Below are 20,138 nucleotides of genomic sequence, written 5' to 3'. Positions count from 1 at the left end.
CTAAATTTTAGAATCTATATTACCAGGATAAAGTATGTATACATTCTTATTAATATAAGAATGTATACATAAGAGCCAGTATTAAATCTCTATAGAGTTCCTCCGACATTATAAAGATTATTATTGATTGCATCTATTGTAGCAATAGGAAGATTGTGGTGCAATAGGAAAATGAATGTTATCTCATTATGTCGGATTCTCCCCTTTTCATCACATCAGCACGAGCTTGCAAACTAGATGATTAATCACAGCAATAATGTAATTTTTATTTAAATCCATTTTTGGCATTTTTACATAGGAAGAATATAATATGTTAATTGTTTTTTATCACGTTATCCAATTATTTAGTCATTTATATGTACCTATATATATTCTATCTAATATAGATATTATCGTATATTATCGTCAAACTTGGACGTAGAAGAACTTTATATAAAAAAAAAGATTGTTTCAGAGAAACTAACGCAGCAAAATGTAACACTGACGTAGAATTCTGATTATTGTCATGGCAATATAATTCCCAAACTTTTCCCATCTTATTTCCTAAGGAAGATTGCGTTCGTAATTATAAATCTAAGCCTCTAGGGAAAACCAATCTCGGTAATCAATTCTTCTTACGCAATGTACAGTTACTGTTACAATATAAGTATAATTTCGATATCAGACTTTTGTAGACAAATCAAACACGCGTTGACATGAGATTACCATGTTGTTCTAAAAATTTTAAGGATGCTAAATAAGATCAGTTGGTAACTTTATGCGACGTAAAAATGTTTCTCTTTATATCTTATAATTACAATGCTTATTAATCTTTTATATACCTACATTACATTCTAGATAATGGAAATATAACCGAAATATAATCGGAATAAATATATATAATACACAATTTTAATCTAATGCTGCGCTCACAGTGTTGCATCTTATTTTCCAAATCTATTTTCTCTTAGTAAGTATTCACGGTTATACGGTTGATTCGTATAATTATATAATAATATATTCTTCTCAATCATTTCTCTCATATCGTATAAAGGAGACATAAAATTAGAGAAAAGAACTTTGTAAGATGTACGCACTGAAGGAAAAGGCTACTTTATAAAACAGTAATTATTTTCAAGGTTGCTTAGTTGTTCTATTCGCTGTGTAAAATTATAACGTTGGATAACCGAATCCTGATTCACAATTCTATGTGCGATTAATTGATGTAATGTATTTGTAATTTGTCAAAATTGATGTAACAAAATTGATGTACCTAATTCAAAATTGTAATAAAAAATTATCTCTCGTAATGTAAAAATAATTATTTTTTTTGTATTTGCGCCTTAATGTGTTCGCCGAAATATAGTGTTATTATTACTAAAACAAAGATATAAAACTTTTGTTATAACTTAAAGTTATATTAAAACGATTTACCACTGTTATAATTTTATGGTAAATAATTACTATATAAAAGTCTAATCGTACCATGAAATGAAAGAATTAATCATAAAACTGACGATTTGGGAAATACGAATAATATATACTGGCCGTTCCTGCGAAAGTTATGCGGAAGATGTCTGGGAAAAAGTTCTAAATCATGCTCGCGCGTCGGTGATCCTAGAAAACGTTAATGAAGGGCAAATAGCGCTCGACAAAGTGACGCAGAGTTGCAGAGCTAATAGTGGTGGCGGTATAGGGGACAACGCAAACAATTTCTCGTGGTCGGTTCTATATAAGAGTACATGTAATATCAACCGAAGGAAGCATTCTCTCTTAGTAACCAGCCCCCTGATGACCAAACGTTAAGATCGCGCTACAAAAACCGAATCGCCAAGTTGTCTGAATTGCGTCGAAGAAGAAGAGTTAGGACATAACCGGAATAACCGGAAAGAAAATATCAAGAGAGGAAAAGAAAAGACACAAAGTAAAAGAGATAGAAAAAATTAACGAATACGTGCCTTCAGAAAGAAACTGCTGAGTGAAGTTAGTGTTCGGTTAAAGAATATATATATGCACGAGTGAAAGGGAACCGGAATCGTTCCATTTCGACAGTCGTTGGCAGTGCGAGCGACGACGTAAAAGTGTCAGCGCTTGCTAACATTGTTGATTGCTGGAGACAAATAGAAAGTCAGGCAGAATAGTGTGATAAGGTGAGTGAGTGTTGACATGAGAAAGTGTGAATCGCGGAAGCTGTTTAGAGTGTACTAATAAATTAAACGGTAAATTAATAAAAAAATAGCTTTTATTGCCACATACATATGGTCCCAGGTAGCAAGACTCGTCATTTTGACGTCAATTGACGTCAAAAGTCTGTCATTTTGACGTCTTTTGACGTCATTTGACGTCAAAATGACGAGTGCTTGCTACCTGGGGTATGATATAATAAATAAGTGCAAGTATTAAAAATTGAATGTTTCTCTACGATAAATTTAAAATACTTAATTGTTATTAATACTCAGAGCTCTAATCTTCTTTGCACGGTTTTATTTTTACGCGACTAAAAATTTTAAAGTATTATTCAAAAACTAGTAATCTTTTTTTTATGTGCTTAACTCTTCTATGTACAATAATATTCACAAAAATGTACCGCGTAATTCGAGTAATAGATGATTATAACGGCGGCATATTTTACTATATTAAGGACGTTCTCCGGTCCTTATACTAGAGAAAATCGATTTTCTTAGGATTTTCTTGAAACTGTGAATATACGTTAATTTAGGTGTGCTTTATGCGTGGTATAAATTTCAGTACCTCTTCCGGTATAAAAAATAAAGATACTGAGCCTCAAAGTTTCAACTTTTACTAATGAAAAGGTTTTCCAGGCCAAACGGTAAGAGATACGAGGTTGGCCAAGAGGACCAAAGTTGCTCCTCTCGTCGAGTTCTATAAAGAAAAAATGCCAAAACTAAAAAAAATTAAAATTAAATTTTTTTTTTAAACTTTGAGGCTCAGTATCTTTATTTTTTATACCGGAAGAGGTACTGAAATTTATACCACGCATAAAGCACACCTAAATTAACGTATATTCACAGTTTCAAGAAAATCCTAAGAAAATCGATTTTCTCTAGTATAAGGACCGGAGAACGTCCTTAAGAACGATTTATATAAATAATGATATACTTCATGTTGATCATGTTGATATACTTCAGAGGGTGAATTTACATATTAAAAAATATATGATCATATAAATTATGCTTATTAATTCTGATTCAAAATAAATATTTGTCTTTTACTTTATACACCAAAAACATGTCTTAATACATTTGTAAATAAGCTTATTATACAAATATATTACTTAAATTTTTTTTGTAAAATATTAGACAGTTCACAATTTATATCAACCTACCGATCTTAAAATTTCTTACAAATTCGGTAACGAATTTCCACATTACTACATACAATAAAATTACCTATTTATGTACGATAATAAATTTATTAAATGCGTTCTTTTTAAAAAAAGAATACATTAACCATTATGATTTATCATTGCTTCAACTCTAGCAAAATCTATATCTAAGATTACCACGTAATATATAAAAAATATTAAATAATCAATTCAGTAATCTGAAAGTCTAAACATATTATACAATACAATTATTCATTTGACTGGGAGAATACTTGTATTTTAGATCATGATCATAATTATCAAAAGAAACTGATCTCTTAAATGATACATATCAAAGAGAAATCTAACGGAATTAACTCTAACAATGGCATTGTACTATTGACGAAGTCTATTTTGACATTCTGAAGGAGCTTTCTACCATTCGATAGTTATAAACAACAAATGTGTTCTTGTGTAAGAAACAATCCTCTCTGTCTATAACATATCTTCGCACAGATTGGACGGTTAGACTACTACGAAAGAATACAAGTTTATTGCCACGGTCGCCGCCGTTTTTGACCTCTTATTTAAGTTTCATTAGCTATAATTCTCGCACAAAATTAATAAAATCTCAATGTTATTATAAGGTACTGGAGGCAAATAAGGCCTACCTTATTTAAAAATAAATTATTTTAGTCGATTAATAAATTATAATAAAAAGGCCCTGTAGGTATTAAATTTTATTTTATTTTAAATAAAAAACATACATAAATCGATAATTCTTTCTCAAATAAACATTTTATAGACAACTTTTAAAAAAGTCTACTTTGGGCTTTATTAAAATATGGTAGTATAATAAGGTCCGAACTTTAAAAAAACATTTTCAAAAACTTTAATACATAAAGGAATTTACAAAATAACGTAACATAAATTACATTTAGAAAACTTAAAAAAACGAACAATAATGGCAAGAGTACTAGATAAATTAAAACAAATAAAAAATATAATAAAACATTGCCACGAATCGCAGCACTTACGTTATAATCGATTTGATCCATTACTATACAGAATATTAAGAAATGCGCTTAAGACTTGGAGATCTTATAATATCTCATCAAATTAAATTTAAAAAATCAATTTAAATCGAAAAATTATGACAGAAATTAAGAAAATTATTTTCAGTTTAACAAAATCACCAAAAATTACTCAATGTTAGCAATTATTATCACTAGGATGCTCACGGGATAACAACAAGTTTAGTCATTTAGCAATTTAGTCGTCAAGACTAAAATTAGATTATTAATTTTAAAATCTCGTTTTAAAATATTTGAATAATGCATCTCGGCATATTATGATTGAACGACTCGCTACTTATTTCCTTCGTTTCTAATAATGTTCGCGTTTTATTGATAGCATTGAATATATTATAAGTGCGACGTGCGAATATTGTACGCATCTTAACGTGTGTATGAATAACCTTCCTCTATATGTGAATTTCTGTTTCTTTTTATCGAGTCAAGGCAAGACGGAATTCCGATAACTCCTTTTTTCCTTCCGCCGACAACACTATCGTAACACATTTCCACGTGTAAAAGAAAAACAAACGTCTCATATCTTAGAGTTTTCTGGTGTACTTTAATGCTACAGTATAATTCAGGAATGCAAACTATCTTTTTTATCATAAATACGTTAATAACGCTTGTTCTGTAAATATCTTGCCATTATTGTTACTGTTTCTGTGGGAATTTTAACTATTTAATTAATATAGAATTAATCCAATTAATTTTTAATTTTTAACGAGATCGATAATTGATTACGTATAATGCAAACTGTTTTAATAATGTAAAAATCAAATGGGTAGTGTAACCCATTATCTCACAGCGATAATTGAAAGGAAAATTACTCTAAAGATTAATATAACTATTAAGTTACCTACTGGAATAATTAAGGATAGCTTTTCAGTTATACTAAATAAAGATAGAGTTATCAATTTTAACTAATTATTAGCAGTTGCTTCAAGATCATTATGATCGTTTATTAAGACAAACATCTCTTTTTGAATGTGCCACATCAGGTTATCCTAATGTTGACGATTATTTGAGAGAGAATTGATTTTGCGTGACTCTTTTACGCGAACGCACGAGTTGCGAGTACCCGAGATTTTTAGTAACTTATGCAACTGACTATGTATTATTTTCAGACACAAATATTTAGTACAATTGATATATTGAGCATTTCAATAAGAAAATAATTTATCGCTCAAATAAATTAACATGCACGGAAAAAAAGATATGGTGCACACAACCAAAAAAATTTAGTTGTAAGCAACCTAGCTGCATCATCCTAGTTATTTTTGAGCAGTAATTATGTGTATGGTTGATATGATCTATTTAATTTATGTGTCAACTGCATCAATGTAGTTGCGCGTGATTTGGTTGCCACAACCAGAACTTGGTTGAGGACCATTTATTATGGGTGGATTATCTATCAATATAGTTGCGACAATCGGGATCCTAAGGGCCAAAGCACATAACATGGCATATATAGCGATATACGACAGTCGTAGTCGTGGACATAAGTAACGCACAAGCTTTGACAGTCAGGATACGCCAAAGCTCATGCGTTACTTATGTCCACGACTACGACTGTCATATATCGCTACGCCATGTTATGTGCTTTGGCCCTTAAACAGCGATGTCAGAAAACAAAAGCGACTCACTACGCACGCAACTACAAATGTGTACATGTGATAGCGCACATTTTTTAGCGCATAGTGAACTAATTGTAGTGAATCACGAGTCGCGTTTCCTTGCATACGTTGCAACGTGTTAATAGCGCGCATTATCCTAGCATCGTTGATACAAAGACGGTTTACTGCAAATATAAGCGCATATAAGTACAAGTGTATACATACGTGCAGTCTATAAGTAAGTACGCTGGCTGAAAAGTTCGTTGTGTCGACTTCATCATTTTCTATTTCGTCATTATGGATTAGCGATTAATTTATATGTTCGTATTTACAGTAACCACTGGTGTGATAGCGATTTACTTTTATACTACATCAAGAATTATCTAAGCCAACCAAATAATGCAGTTGCCATTAAAATATTTGTAATTGAAGTATCAAGAAACAGTTTTGTTGGAGCAACCAGGTATCGTCGCATTGCTGCAATATAGTCATTCGACAATTGCTCTGTAGTTGCAGCAAACACATAATTGGTTGTTCCATATCTTTATACTATTAAATCTGGTTGACACAATCAGATTTATGTGTGCCAACACCATACTGTTTTTTCCGTGTGCATATCAATATTTCTTTACACACTTCTTATCACAAACCTTATCGAAAAATGTAAACTTTTGTTTTGCAGAATATAAAAAATTCATATAAAATAATCAATTAATCTCTATAAAACAATCAACTTCAAAACGCAAGATTTCACCCTCTAAAGTATTAATAAGTGTTTATAAATTTAATAATAAATACGTGCTTATTAATTTTAATTTTAAATTAAATTTTAGATCTGTGCTAACATTTGAAGCAAGAAGTTACAATTTCTACGAACATTTGAAAATGGGTAGTTTGCAGCAGCAATCGAGCTTAAGAGGTCAGCAGACAAGAAGAAATCAGGAAAAAGATTTAGTGCATGAATTATTCAGTCGTGCAGCAAAAGTCCATCCAAATCAAACCGCGTTATGTTACGAAGGTAAGGGGTTTTGCTTCTCGATATAAAATATAATAGAAGTCACATCGAGAAAGTGGTCTAGAATATGATTTTTGACAATTTAAATAACCAGTTGTATTAAATAATGCCTATGATAATGTGGACATTGTATGGAAAGAAAATCTATATCTAAACATTGTTGGAAACTCGATACAGATGACGCCGGCCAGAAATACGTGCTGTCTTTTAAAGAATTGGATAACATCACCAATCAGTTGGCACGAGCTTTACAAAAGTACGAAAAAACTGAAACAATTTCCCAGTCATTAATAGCTGTCTGCATGAACCCGTCGCATCGGCTTCCAACTGTATTACTTGGTATACTGAAAGCAGGAATGGCTTATCTACCTTTGGACGCGGAATTTCCGATGTCTAGAGTGAAACACATTCTCGAAGAAGCTCAACCATTAGTGGTGGTGGTCGAGGAAGGAGGTAAATGTCCTCTTTTACATCGTACAAGTGTTCCAAAATAAATATCATAAAAAATTTAATTTATCATTATTCGATTTCTACATTTAATTTTATGTAATTTTTTATCTTATTTTTAGTTATTTACCTATCTCTTATTCCAGTTTTATCTATTATGTAGTTTTACTGCTTTTATCTAGAAGATAGAAGAATCAATTAAATGAAATGTGCCAATGTTTTACAACATTAATGTTTGTTAATTTCTAAAGATCAAACTTTAATAATATTTTTAATCCTAAATTATTAATGTTAGAATTCTATAATAGTTAATCCTAAATAAGTGATTTGTCGTTAGTTATAATATCCATAATGTGAATATAGAAAAGATAATTTGTTTCTCTAATCTAATTCATGCGAAACTTAAATATCTTTAAATATACAGGATTTGAAAATACCACAATTTTTAGTTTTATTTCTTTAATGAAAATATAAAATATTTAAAAATAATCAAGTTATATTATTTTCACTTTATTTAGTGTTAATGTAATAATTTCACATCATTGATTTTAATTATTTTATATTGATTTCAATTTGTACGAGATTTACCAAAATTTTATACAAAATCTCATAATCTCATTATTTAAAGATAATTCAACTTTGTAGTAAATTAACGTGACTACCATCAATCAAAACCGAACGTCTATTAAGCTGGCACAGCCATTTCAGCACAATCGAATGACTTATATAAAAATTAATTGCCATTCTTTGCTAATTAATTGCTCTATTTCCGATTTTTTTGCTCCAGCCGATTTGCTAAAAACAATGACTGTGCTAACTCTAGTCTTAAGCTAGCACAGCCATTGTTTTTATCAAATCGACTGAAACAAAAAAATCGAAAATAGAGCAATTAATTAGCAAAAAAATAGCAATTAATTTTTCATAAATCGCATTTAATTGTGCTAAAGTGGCTGTGCCAGCTTATTGATGTCAAAACGATGCTATCCAACCTACGCGTTCGCCACTAATGAGCGTACAATATGTGATAAAGTAGATAAAGGATTTAATAATTGTGAGATATCTCTCTCTCTCTCTCTCTCTCTCTCTCTCTCTACGTAATAATTCTTTCTTACCACACTTATGTGATTTCTCGCGCAGTTTTCGCAGTATATATATGATTAGTTTTTACCGAGAAGATTAACAGCATTACTTTGAAAGCGAATGGTGGATTGTTTCACAATTTGCAGAACGCGGATAGATTTTATTATTCCTTCAGTTCTATAAATATGCGCAAAAGAACCTTGAGATTTTTTATTCTTTCAGCTATAAATATGTGCGAAAGAACCTTCATTTTGATTGGACATAATTGAAAATAATAAATAATTGATATTTTCTCCGCTTCTATTTATTCCTTCAATATGAACAATTAACTAAAAATTACGATTCTGCTTTAGCGGATTTATCAATCTATGAGGGAGCTTTAGTCATGACGTATGAACAACTTTTGGAGAAAGCTAAACAAGAACAAGAAGATGCATTACAAACTAAAGAGAGCTTGAATCAACTCGCTATTGTTCTTTATACTTCCGGAAGTACAGGAATTCCCAAAGGTAATAATACCACATTTTATTATAGACACTAATTATATAATACAACGTAAAAAATACAATTTAACGCGTGCATACTCGTTTTTATTCATTATAAATTGACGTTATTTGTTACTAAATGTCGTAACAGCATATTTTTACAATATCATGTTCATACGTGGCAAATACAAACTGTGTTTCTGTAAAAGGATATATATTATTCCTAGTTTAAATTATAAAAAATATAAGACAAGAGTAGCAAATTGTGAATTTATAGTTTGTAAAAGAGCAAGAATCTGGAAGAGCATAATTGTTTGTAATATACACATTTATCTTCTTAAAGGTGTGCTTATACCGCATGCTACTCTATTGAATCGTCTACAATGGCAATGGAGGGAACTTCCATACGCTGATGATGAAAAACGATGTGTTTTTAAAACTTCCCTTACTTTCGTCGATAGTGTTCCCGAAATTTGGGGACCTCTTTTACAAAGCCGTACACTAGTAATTGTCCCGAAAAGCGTAACTAAAGATCCGGAAAAGTTTATACCGCTTTTAGAAGAACATCAGGTAAAAACTCAGTAATTTATTGTTGACAAGTTAAGTTACCAGATATCTTTATGAGACTAGATTTACTATTTTTGTTTTTCTTTTAAATAATTAATGGCATATAAAATATATTTGATGGCTATAATTTTAACATAATGCAATTAGTAAAAAACAACAACAGTTACAACAACAGTTCGAAAATGAACTGAATAAATACTGATCAAAAAGTTTTCGGTAAACTCTAGCTAATTTAAAATTTTACGAAATCTTCTGCCATCTGTTGTCTAATGTAATGTGTAAATCACATGAATCGTGTACATGTGATATAACTTAATTTATGACAAAGAAAATGAATTATCTATGTTTCAGATACAACGCTTAGTCCTTGTGCCATCGTTGTTGCGTTCATTGCTCATGTATCTAAACTTGCGAGTGAGTATGTAAAGTTATATTCTACATGTAATTTATCGCAATATAGGCGAACCTATTATTATTACGTAAATTTCTCGGGAATTTTAATCGTGATTTTACGCAACATTATACGAAAGGTTACGAACAACGTGCTTTCCTGACCATTAAAATGAGTAGCTTTCAATATCTCATAATGATGTAATAATTCACTATACATCGATGATAAGGCATAAGACGTGTGGACGTTTTTCCTTTAACACTCGCGAAGATCTCAAGCAGCCTCAAACTTTTAGCATTTCAACATTAGTTTGGAAACGTTAGACACGCTTTATTCGTCACGCTTAAGCAAATTACAAAACGTACATGCGAAGCAATATATATTGAATAAATAAGAATCAACGCTTTCACAATTCAGTGATTTCCAGATCGGCGTGTCTCAATTACAAAGTTCTTCACAAATCAATATAAGTTGCGCTTGTAAATTACCCAACGCATTCGATTAAATGTTTAATTAGCGAAAGTCATGCTGTCGAGGTATCTGTGTCAATAAGGTGTTAATTTTATGACAGATGTCAGTAAATTAATTAAAGGATAATAAAAATCATGCTTATTATTCTAAGCGGATTAGAAAATATTTACATTGTCGTTATCGCAAATCGAGACACCTGAGACACGGTTATGATTTACACGATAAGAATGTACACCGCTTTGCAACACCTTGGATTTGATATACGGTCTGTCGTTGCTTTGCACAGGATAATGACAACGTTCTCGATCGCTTGAAACTCTGGGTCTGTTCCGGAGAAACTTTGTCGGTCGCATTGGCCAATCAATTTTTCACCACGTTTGACAACAAGGGCAAGATATTAGCTAACTTCTACGGTAGCACGGAAGTCATGGGTGACGTTACATATTACCTATTAAACAAACGGGAACAATTACAAGGGATGGAGAAAGTGCCAATCGGTAAAACTAATAAAATACAGTTGAAAAAATAAAATAATGTTATAAAAGTAACAAAATAATTAAATAATTAATATAACAATATAACAAAGCATATAACAACATTTATTAATTAATTCTAAGCTAATAACTAAAAGTCTATTTCAGTGGATTATTGTTACTAATAAATAATAATAACTAAACAACATTTACATGGCTCGCTGTGTCTTTGCAGGAAAGCCGATCGACAACTGCATAATTTATCTCGTGAACAAGGACTTGCGACTGATCCCCCAGGGAGAAGTCGGAGAGTTGATCGTGGCTGGAAGAAATCTTGCCGCGGGTTATATATGCGAACGAGACACACATAAATTTTTGGACAATCCTCATGCCATTGATCCAGGTGAGAAAATAAAATAACACAACAAGAAAATCGAATTCTACGTCTTTCGAACTTGAAGAATTCGCAGCGACCTACAAATTCTCCTATTCCTAATCTTGGTTTCCCTTACAAGCGAAACATCGCGTTTTCTTTAGTGGAAAGAATTACGACTTTGTTACGCATTTAAAAATGTACTAATGTCTACAGAATATCCAAAAATCTTCCGTACGGGTGATTACGCTAAAATTGTCAAAGAGTCGGTAATTTACGAAGGACGAGTGGATTCGCAGATCAAGATTAGGGGTCATCGTGTCGATTTCACGGAAGTTGAAAAGGTGATCGCCAGGGTACCCAATATTGATAAAGTCGTGGTTCTCTGTCACAAACCCGGCGAACTGTCACAGGTAAATATTTCAATATATGTGTGTGCAAAATAAAATGCAAATATGTTGAAAAAATTTACAAAAAATAATTCTTTTGAAATCTTCCCTAAATATCTTAGAGCTAAATAAGTATACATATCAATTTTTCTAATCGCTTTAAATACAAAACCAACCATTAATATTTTTGGTTGTGCTCATCATTTTCATGTTAAGAAGAAATTGAAGTAATTTATCAATTAAATATCGATGCTTCATAAACCTAATAGCTTCCACCGAACAAACTATTCTACTATACAGTTTCATGAAATTTAAAAACGTCTTATCGGCAACGTTTTATTGTTCATACATTCTAAAGGCATCATCTTTAAATTACTATTACTAAAGCTACTAAAAGCACGAATATTAAAAAGAATTAAAAAAGATTGGAATCGATTTTCTAACGTTAAATTAATTTATACAGGTATATTTCGTATTTTCAGGCATTAATAGCGTTCGTTACCGTTACGCATTCGTGCCAATGCACGACCTTATCCAGCTCGGAGATCGAAAATCTTCTTCAAAAGACATTACCGCCATATATGTTACCACAAATTTTTATTGTTGATCACATACCTCTTCTAACAAATGGGAAAACGGATCGACAGGAATTGCTAAGGAGATACGAATCATCTTGCTCTAATGACGGTATGTCAAACTAATGATGACTTTATATCGTTCTGTCAAGTAAAATGATATACGTACGTCGTAATATCTCTTTAAAATATTAAATAACGTAGATATTGAAATATTAATTATTTTACTTAGTTATACTTTAATTACATGTAACTGTCTTATATGTAAACGTTTACGTATAAAAATAGATGTTTATAAGAAGACATCGGATTTTTTATTTGCTCTTTTTTACCAATCTGCATATAAAAAGTCCGATGTCTAGTTATAAGCTAGAGTGATTTATAATAAGCTAGAGTGATTTATAACAAGCTTATAGAGCTAGATTTATAACAAGACTATGTGAAACTATGTGAAACGAGTGACTAATCTATAATTAAGAAAACCGGTTTACGAATATGTATTTCTTTCCTATTATTTCAATTTTAACATACATAGTTTCATACATAGTTTTATACATGATACTAAATGAGATCAAGATATATAGTCTTTCCAATCTTTTCTACGATACAAGTAAATTAAGTAGCAAATGTAAGATCGAAAGGAATTCATTTTCTTTCATATCTGTTTCTTATTGAATAATCAATTTGACAATTTCTTATTGAGTTCTTATTAAATTCTGTGTATTATTTTAACAAAAATTGCTCTTGCACTAAAATTTAACAAAAATGTTCTTTATTAAAAAAAAATAAAGAAAATTTCAAATTAAGTTCAGTTTTCAAATTGTATTTACTTTTTCAAAAATTAATAATCCAAATGTAAATAATAATAAATTATGATCCAACTTCTTTTAATTATCGATAAATTAAAAAAAGACTAATTCATATTTTAACTCAAAAGATCTATGTTTTACTGACTATAATAAAAAAATTTTTTTTATAGAAGACCACGTTGCTATAAATTGCGATTACAGCGGAGTGCCAAGTCAAGATCTTGCAAAAGCCCGTATCCTCTTTCCGACCATCGCATCCGTAATCGGACGTAGTAGTCGCACACCGGTAATGCTAAACGCGAATTTCTACGAACTTGGTGGAAATTCCTTGAATTCCATTTACACCGTGACCAAGTTAAGAGATCAAGGTTATCAGATCGGTATCACGGATTTTATCACAGCGAAAAATTTAGCCGAAGTATTAGACCGAATGAAGTTGATATTATCCGACGAGGAACCTTTGAAAGAAGCCATTGACCAGAAATCGTACGTCTTTGAATCATTAAACGACTGCCATAAGAAGGACGCAATCGAGTAAGTGTTGTGCAAAATTAAATATACGTGCGAAAGTGAGGATGAACATTTATTTAAATTTGCAGAATAATCACGGAGAGCTTTTATTCAAAAGCCGATTTGGAGCAGTGGTTAATGCCGGACATAACGAGAACCGATTATCGGGAATTAGTGGAGGCTATGTGGGCTCCTCTTGTACAGAAGAACTTCAGTTTCGTAATAAAATCGGCGCAAAGTGGCAAAACAATCGGAGTTACTCTCAACTTTGATCTTTGGGATGAACCTGAACTGATACTGAAATCTAAGTTAATGATTGTTTTTGATTTCCTCGAATATCTGGAGGGACCGATCAGAGATTACAAATTACCAAAGGGTAAAGGCAAGATTATTCATAATTTCATGATGGGGACGAGCATCGATTTGAATCCCACGGAAAATGTACTTGTAATAAGACAAATGGAAGAATACTGTTTACAACTTGCCAAACGAAAAGAATACATCGGAATTTTCACCACAAACACTAGTCCACTCACACAGGTAAACGATAAACCTAATTTTTTAATAACTTAGCAAATAACATAGAAACTTATTATACAAATACATCATGATTTTGCAAAATTCTTGACTTATATTTTTTAAACTTTATGTGCAGCAACTTGGTACGGACGTATACGGTTATGAAACAATGCTGGTATACCAGGTGAACAGATACGAGACACTCGATGGAAATAAACCTTTCGGCAAAGCTCCTGATAACCAAGTGACAATTTGCTCATTGAAGATGATCAACTAAAATGATTTTGTAAATATATCTAGTGTAATAACTAATAACAGTAAATAGTGTGAAAAGAAAGTATTACTACCGAATAGTGTAAGCATTAACTGCGATCTTTCATCGATGCATCTGTGATTATTAATAATCAATGACGACAAACCTATTTTTTAAATCGCATTATTATTTTCTATAAATATCAGTGACAATATAATGCACGATACAGTAATTAAACGATCATCTACAATTCCACATTATTTGTCAAATGTAATAATTATTGTTTCTTTGTCGGTTTTCATTTCTTTCACACACATAGGCTAGAAAACCTTTATAATTCTTTACTTTAACCTAAGAATCTATTTTAACTATTAATTGATATTTACGTATATAAAAATATGATATAATTTTCGACGATTTTAGCTACAAAAAATTTTTCAAAATTAATAATTGCATGTTATAACGCGGCTAAATTTCAATAAAAGTACTTTGATTAAAATACAATATAAATATTCATACACTGAGAAAAAAATGTTGTTAATTTGACTAAACTCGTTTAGTTGTAGTGATTTGTTTAATGTAAATATTAATATATTTAAATCAAATATACGTGAGTAATATCAAGAAATATTTTATTTTATTTTATATAATATTTTTTAAATTAACAAATGTTAGCTTGACAGCTCGTGACCGCTGCATTTAGTTGAATCAAATAATATTTCTTTGAATCAACGATTTTTTTTTCTTAGTGTAGAAAATTTAATAAAAATTTTTTCTGGCCTGGCTTTTGAAGTATTACATAGTCACACATTGTTAATATTATTTCATTATAGTAATTATATATCTTCTAAGTAAAGAGTATTAAGCAAAAAGTATTTTGAGTAAAAGGTATTATATATAAAAGAAGCAATTACGATAAATTAAGTTAGTCTTCAACATAATGTTATTAAATTATTTAGATTATAGATCTCATTCTTTGATATATCATTATAGTAATGTAAAACATGAATTATAGTCATTCATTTTTTATTTTGCATAAGGCATAATAAATATGTTACATGAAATGATATTTTGACGATTAATGGATAGAAATAAAAAATGATGTAATAATACATTTGTACATATATGTGCGATAATCGTGAGTAACAATTGTAATATGTATAGCTACGAATGTTGAAATAATTTGCAATTGCTATCGCGTTTCAAAGCTACCACTGCAGAGTCAAACGCTTGAACGGCAAGGATTGTTACACAAATATTTGATTATTTACTGATTAATCTCAATTATCGTAATATAATATAAGCGCATATAAAAATCCCGTGCAACAATTATTTGTACAAAGTTGTCGGATCGTTCCTAAGCAGTTAATAAGATCAAATATGAAAAATCAGTCATCGATTAATATTGCAAAATTGTTATGGATAAATGTAACATTTTTATTTTTTAAGCGAAACAATATAAGCAATAAAAGATTTAATTATTCAACTGTCATGTTTAATTTGTCATTCGGGATTTTCGGTTTATTATTTATTTATAACAATCGCGAATGATTCAACATAAACCCTTCGACCAATGATCAGTTATGTGTTAAATATTATAAAGTTTATATATTAATAATATATTATTATTAATACACATTATTATTATTAATAATTACATTATATTACTCGATAGAACTATTTTAATATTTATTTTTTACAGATAAATCATGCAACTGGTATGCAGTTAACATTAATAGTATTTAATAAAATTAATTTTGAGAGAATAGGTATAATTTCTCTGACAAAACAATCTTTTTTGAGTGGATCTATTTCAAGCTAAAATATCTAGGCATCAATTATTTCTCAGTGGTTTTTATCCCAATTGTAAAGTGCAGATGTGTATACATATATACATATATATATATATATGAACCACATGTTTTGACCACGTGGTCAGAATTATGTACGATTTCTTAGAGAAGAGTTAGGCCACCTTCTTGAAAACGTCCCTTTAATAATACGACAAAACATGTGGTTCATGCATGATGGTGCACCTGCGCATTTTAGCCGTGTTGCCAGAGATCATTTGAATCAAAATTATGGTCAGAGATGGATAGGGCGTGGAGGTCCGGTTTCCTGGCCCCCAAGATCACCAGACATAAATTCACTTGATTTTTATCTATGGGGTCATGTAAAATCAATTGTTTACAGAAATGCACCAAACAATATTGCTGAATTAAGACAGAGAATAATTCATGAATTTGACGAAGAAGGAGGGATCCAAATGTTTTTCAAAGAGTTCGGAATTCCTTTGATAGAAGAATAAGGGCCTGCATTCGTGCTGAAGGTGGTCATTTTGAACACCTTATTTAATTCGATTTAAATATCTGTTTATGTTTACTTTAAAAATAATGTAATTGTAATTGTAATATTGAAAAATTGGAAAAGACTAAAAAAATTGTAATTAAAAAAAATTAAAAATAAAAATTTACGATTTTTGAACATAAAAGTGGCTATAACTCGGAAACGGCTCATTTCCGAACCTATGTTTGTATGAACTTTTTTGCTTGTTTTTGGGTCCCGAATCACCTCCCGAAGTGGAGTAGGCGATTTTTCGGATACCCTGTATATGTATGTATATATAGATTCTACTACTGCTGAGTGAGTGAGTAATGAATGAGTGAGTGAGTGAATGAGTGTGTGTGTGTGTGTGTGTGTGTGTGTGTGAGAGAGAGAGAGAGAGAGAGAGAGAGAGAGAGAGAGAGAGAGAGAGAGAGAAAGAGAGAGAGAAAAAGAGAGAAAGAGAGAATAAAAACCTAACCTCAATTTCTATCGCGAATTGACAGTAGTCAATATACCAATAATTTGATTCATTGGATTAATAATATTTAATTTAATTTAATAATAAAAATGTAAAGTACCAAGTATAGGAAAAATATAATAAAAAATGAATTTTGCATATCACTAAGACGAAGAAAATAGCGACTACTTTAACACATTATTTTTGACAGGTGTTATATTGTTGTTAGTTACTCAACCACGTTAAATTGCTTACTTTGAAAAGCTCCAAATGGCACCATTAACGGATTTACTTTCCTGCAGTGTAATAGGTATAGCATTTTTCTGATAAAAAGTTAAAATGTGATAAATATGCATTGCATGTTCGCCATGTAATTAAGAATAAAAATTGCAGAGAAAGACTGTAATGGAGATGTCTTGTGGACATGGTCGTATCCGGCAGTTACGGAATCTCAGAAGACCGTAGTCACGAGAAAATGCAATTTGAAATTGGAGCATACGTCCCCTCACGTATTTGTATGTGCGAGACATGGCCACGACTGGTTCTACATACATTGCAGCGAAGTCTTTGACTCTGACAAGCTACTAAAGGTAGATATCTCTACCTATAAGATCTTGCTTTTCTTATTAAGGAAATATTTTCTTACATGTATGTACAAAACACTATATCTTGATTCTCATAATTATCTCAGGTAAAACAGTTCGCCCTGGTTCTCTTTGCAAAGGATTTTAATCCACAAAAGTATGAAGTGCTTTCACGGGTTCTCAGCAAGATGTATTGCAAAACTGGGAAACCAACGGAGATCTTGCAGTTATACCTATCAGTATTTACAAAGGGATCGTGTTCAACGCAGGAGAATGGAACGTTTGTCTCGGATGATTTCAATACTCATCGTTTCGCAGCTAGTACCAATGTCAAAGAACTGATTAAAACATTCGAATTAGAAACAATATTGATATATACCGCCCTCTTATTGAAAAAGAAGATTATTGTATATCATCACAGCTTGGAGCAGCTTCTTAAGTGGATAAGAACGTTTCCTGCGTTGATGAAGCACAGGAAAGTCACTGACAATCTCTTTCCCTGGATTGACTTGGTGAACGATGAGTTAATCGAATTGAAGGCGCGTATTTTATGAAAGAATATATCTTTGACAGTAAGAAGTGTGCTAAATAAGATGTAATTTCTTTATTCAAAATGAACTGTAGAAAGAATGCATTATTATTACGGATACTATTATTACTGTTACGTTGTTCTTAATTTTATTGCTATATTCATTATCATTGTTATAGAAATATTCGCACTATGTGGCAGGCTGCAGTAATAGCTCGATATCGTCAAGAATAGATCTATACGACCTACTTGTAAACATTCCTGCTAGAGAAATTACCGTAGCACCGCATGCCAAAGGTAATAAGGAGAAGAAAATAGTTTACTTTGTCCGTTTTCATATCCACGAGGCATCTCCATTGCAATCTTATAACTAATTTGTGTTTTCTAATAATCTATATTCATTCTGTTTCAGAAAGTCTCACAATGACAAAAACTCACAAGGAGATAGCCTTGTTCATGGTTCAACTGTGCGAAAATCAAAGCTACACGGAGGCACAGGTTATATCTGAGATAAGTGATAAGACGCAAGATCTTTTGAACCAATTAACTTCGTTAGCGACAGTGCAAGCACCAGATGGCAAAAGAATGATCTCCGTCGAGATATTTAAGGAGAAAAACTTGGCGCCGGCTGTGGAAAGTTTCCTCATTAATTTAGCCATTGTCGAAAATCTTTTTGTACTATGATATTATAAACCAAAGTCTTTAAACATGTTAAACACGGTGAAGAATAAGGAATAAAATGTATCTATTTCTTATCTCCTTATCTTATATATTAAGATATAAGCATTCATCGTTATATTCTACCAACAAATTACTTATTTTATTCTTACTCGGCCTGAACCTTCGATGTTACATTGATATTGTTAATTATGTTTTTAAGAAATATTTATATAGACAATAAAATAAAATCTTTTTGTACTATGATATTATAAACCAAAGTCTTTAAACATGTTAAACACGGTGAAGAATAAGGAATAAGGAATAAAATGTATCTATTTCTTATCTTCTTATCTTATATATTAAGATATAAGCATTCATCGTTATATTCTACCAACAAATTACTTATTTTATTCTTACTCGGCCTGAACCTTCGATGTTACATTGATATTGTTAATTATGTTTTTAAGAAATATTTATATAGACAATAAAATAAAATCTTTTTGTACTATGATATTATAAACCAAAGTCTTTAAACATGTTAAACACGGTGAAGAATAAGGAATAAGGAATAAAATGTATCTATTTCTTATCTTCTTATCTTATATATTAAGATATAAGCATTCATCGTAATATTCTACCAACAAATTACTTATTTTATTCTTACTAGACCTGAACCTTCGATGTTACATTGATATTGTTAATTATGTTTTTAAGAAATATTTATATAGACAATAAAATAAAATCTACGACATTCCTTTTTGCATAAAGCGCTTATTTCTTATATATAACCACTATTATATAAAAATTATAAAATAAAAAACCAAGATATACTTGAAGATATCAAGAGACACGGTAGTGTCTCGCGCCAAGTACGCGCGGAGCGAGACGCACCGTGACTCTTTTACGCGGACGCACGAGTTTATCTATATCCACTTCTCAGATGCGCCACTTATTCATTTAACGTCTTAAACATTTATGAAAAGATCAAAAATCAAACGAAACAAACGCGCTTAGAATATCAAATTTAACTTCGCAAACAAGCTAAAATATATATCGCACTCCTAGAAGAATATTAGAGACCTGTTTTTTTAGCTGAACTTCTTTCACGGTTCATCTTTCCTCTTTTTTCCTTTCACGCTGGAGAAAAAATTAAAGAGAAAAGATGAATTGCAGGAAGTTCAGCTAATTGTAAATAGAACAGACCTTCTGTCATAACTTCAAAAATCACAATTT

General features: G+C 30.9%; 2 protein-coding genes across 3 annotated transcripts; both read left to right on the top strand.

Moving 5' to 3' along the window:
- Window positions 1-1,729: 1,729 nt before the first annotated feature.
- Window positions 1,730-15,836, top strand: LOC139769593 (beta-alanyl-bioamine nonribosomal peptide synthetase ebony-like). The gene is made up of 13 exons (XM_071700816.1): window positions 1,730-2,129; window positions 6,827-7,011; window positions 7,186-7,461; window positions 8,889-9,044; window positions 9,364-9,590; window positions 9,939-10,001; window positions 10,736-10,946; window positions 11,158-11,325; window positions 11,512-11,708; window positions 12,167-12,371; window positions 13,239-13,602; window positions 13,668-14,118; window positions 14,234-15,836. The coding sequence occupies exons 2-13, from the start codon at window positions 6,879-6,881 to the stop codon at window positions 14,372-14,374; spliced, it is 2,592 nt and encodes an 863-aa protein (XP_071556917.1). The 5' UTR covers window positions 1,730-2,129; window positions 6,827-6,878; the 3' UTR covers window positions 14,375-15,836.
- Window positions 15,837-17,048: 1,212 nt separating this feature from the next.
- LOC139769653 (putative DENN domain-containing protein 10 B) lies at window positions 17,049-19,169 on the top strand. Of its 2 annotated transcripts, XM_071700926.1 has the most exons (6): window positions 17,049-17,244; window positions 17,344-17,442; window positions 17,526-17,722; window positions 17,824-18,255; window positions 18,425-18,542; window positions 18,658-19,169. In XM_071700926.1, the coding sequence occupies exons 2-6, from the start codon at window positions 17,403-17,405 to the stop codon at window positions 18,927-18,929; spliced, it is 1,059 nt and encodes a 352-aa protein (XP_071557027.1). In that variant the 5' UTR covers window positions 17,049-17,244; window positions 17,344-17,402; the 3' UTR covers window positions 18,930-19,169. The 2 variants fall into 2 exon arrangements, with proteins under 2 accessions (XP_071557027.1, XP_071557019.1); XM_071700918.1 differs by having other exon boundaries at window positions 17,049-17,442.
- The last annotated feature ends 969 nt before the right edge of the window (window positions 19,170-20,138 follow it).

Source organism: Temnothorax nylanderi, unplaced genomic scaffold, assembly GCF_030848795.1.
Source record: "Temnothorax nylanderi isolate EJ_2023f unplaced genomic scaffold, tnyl_v1.0 TNYL_tig0002_pilon, whole genome shotgun sequence".
In the NCBI taxonomy this organism is placed as follows: domain Eukaryota; kingdom Metazoa; phylum Arthropoda; class Insecta; order Hymenoptera; family Formicidae; genus Temnothorax; species Temnothorax nylanderi.
This window is presented reverse-complemented; position numbering and strand designations above follow the sequence as displayed.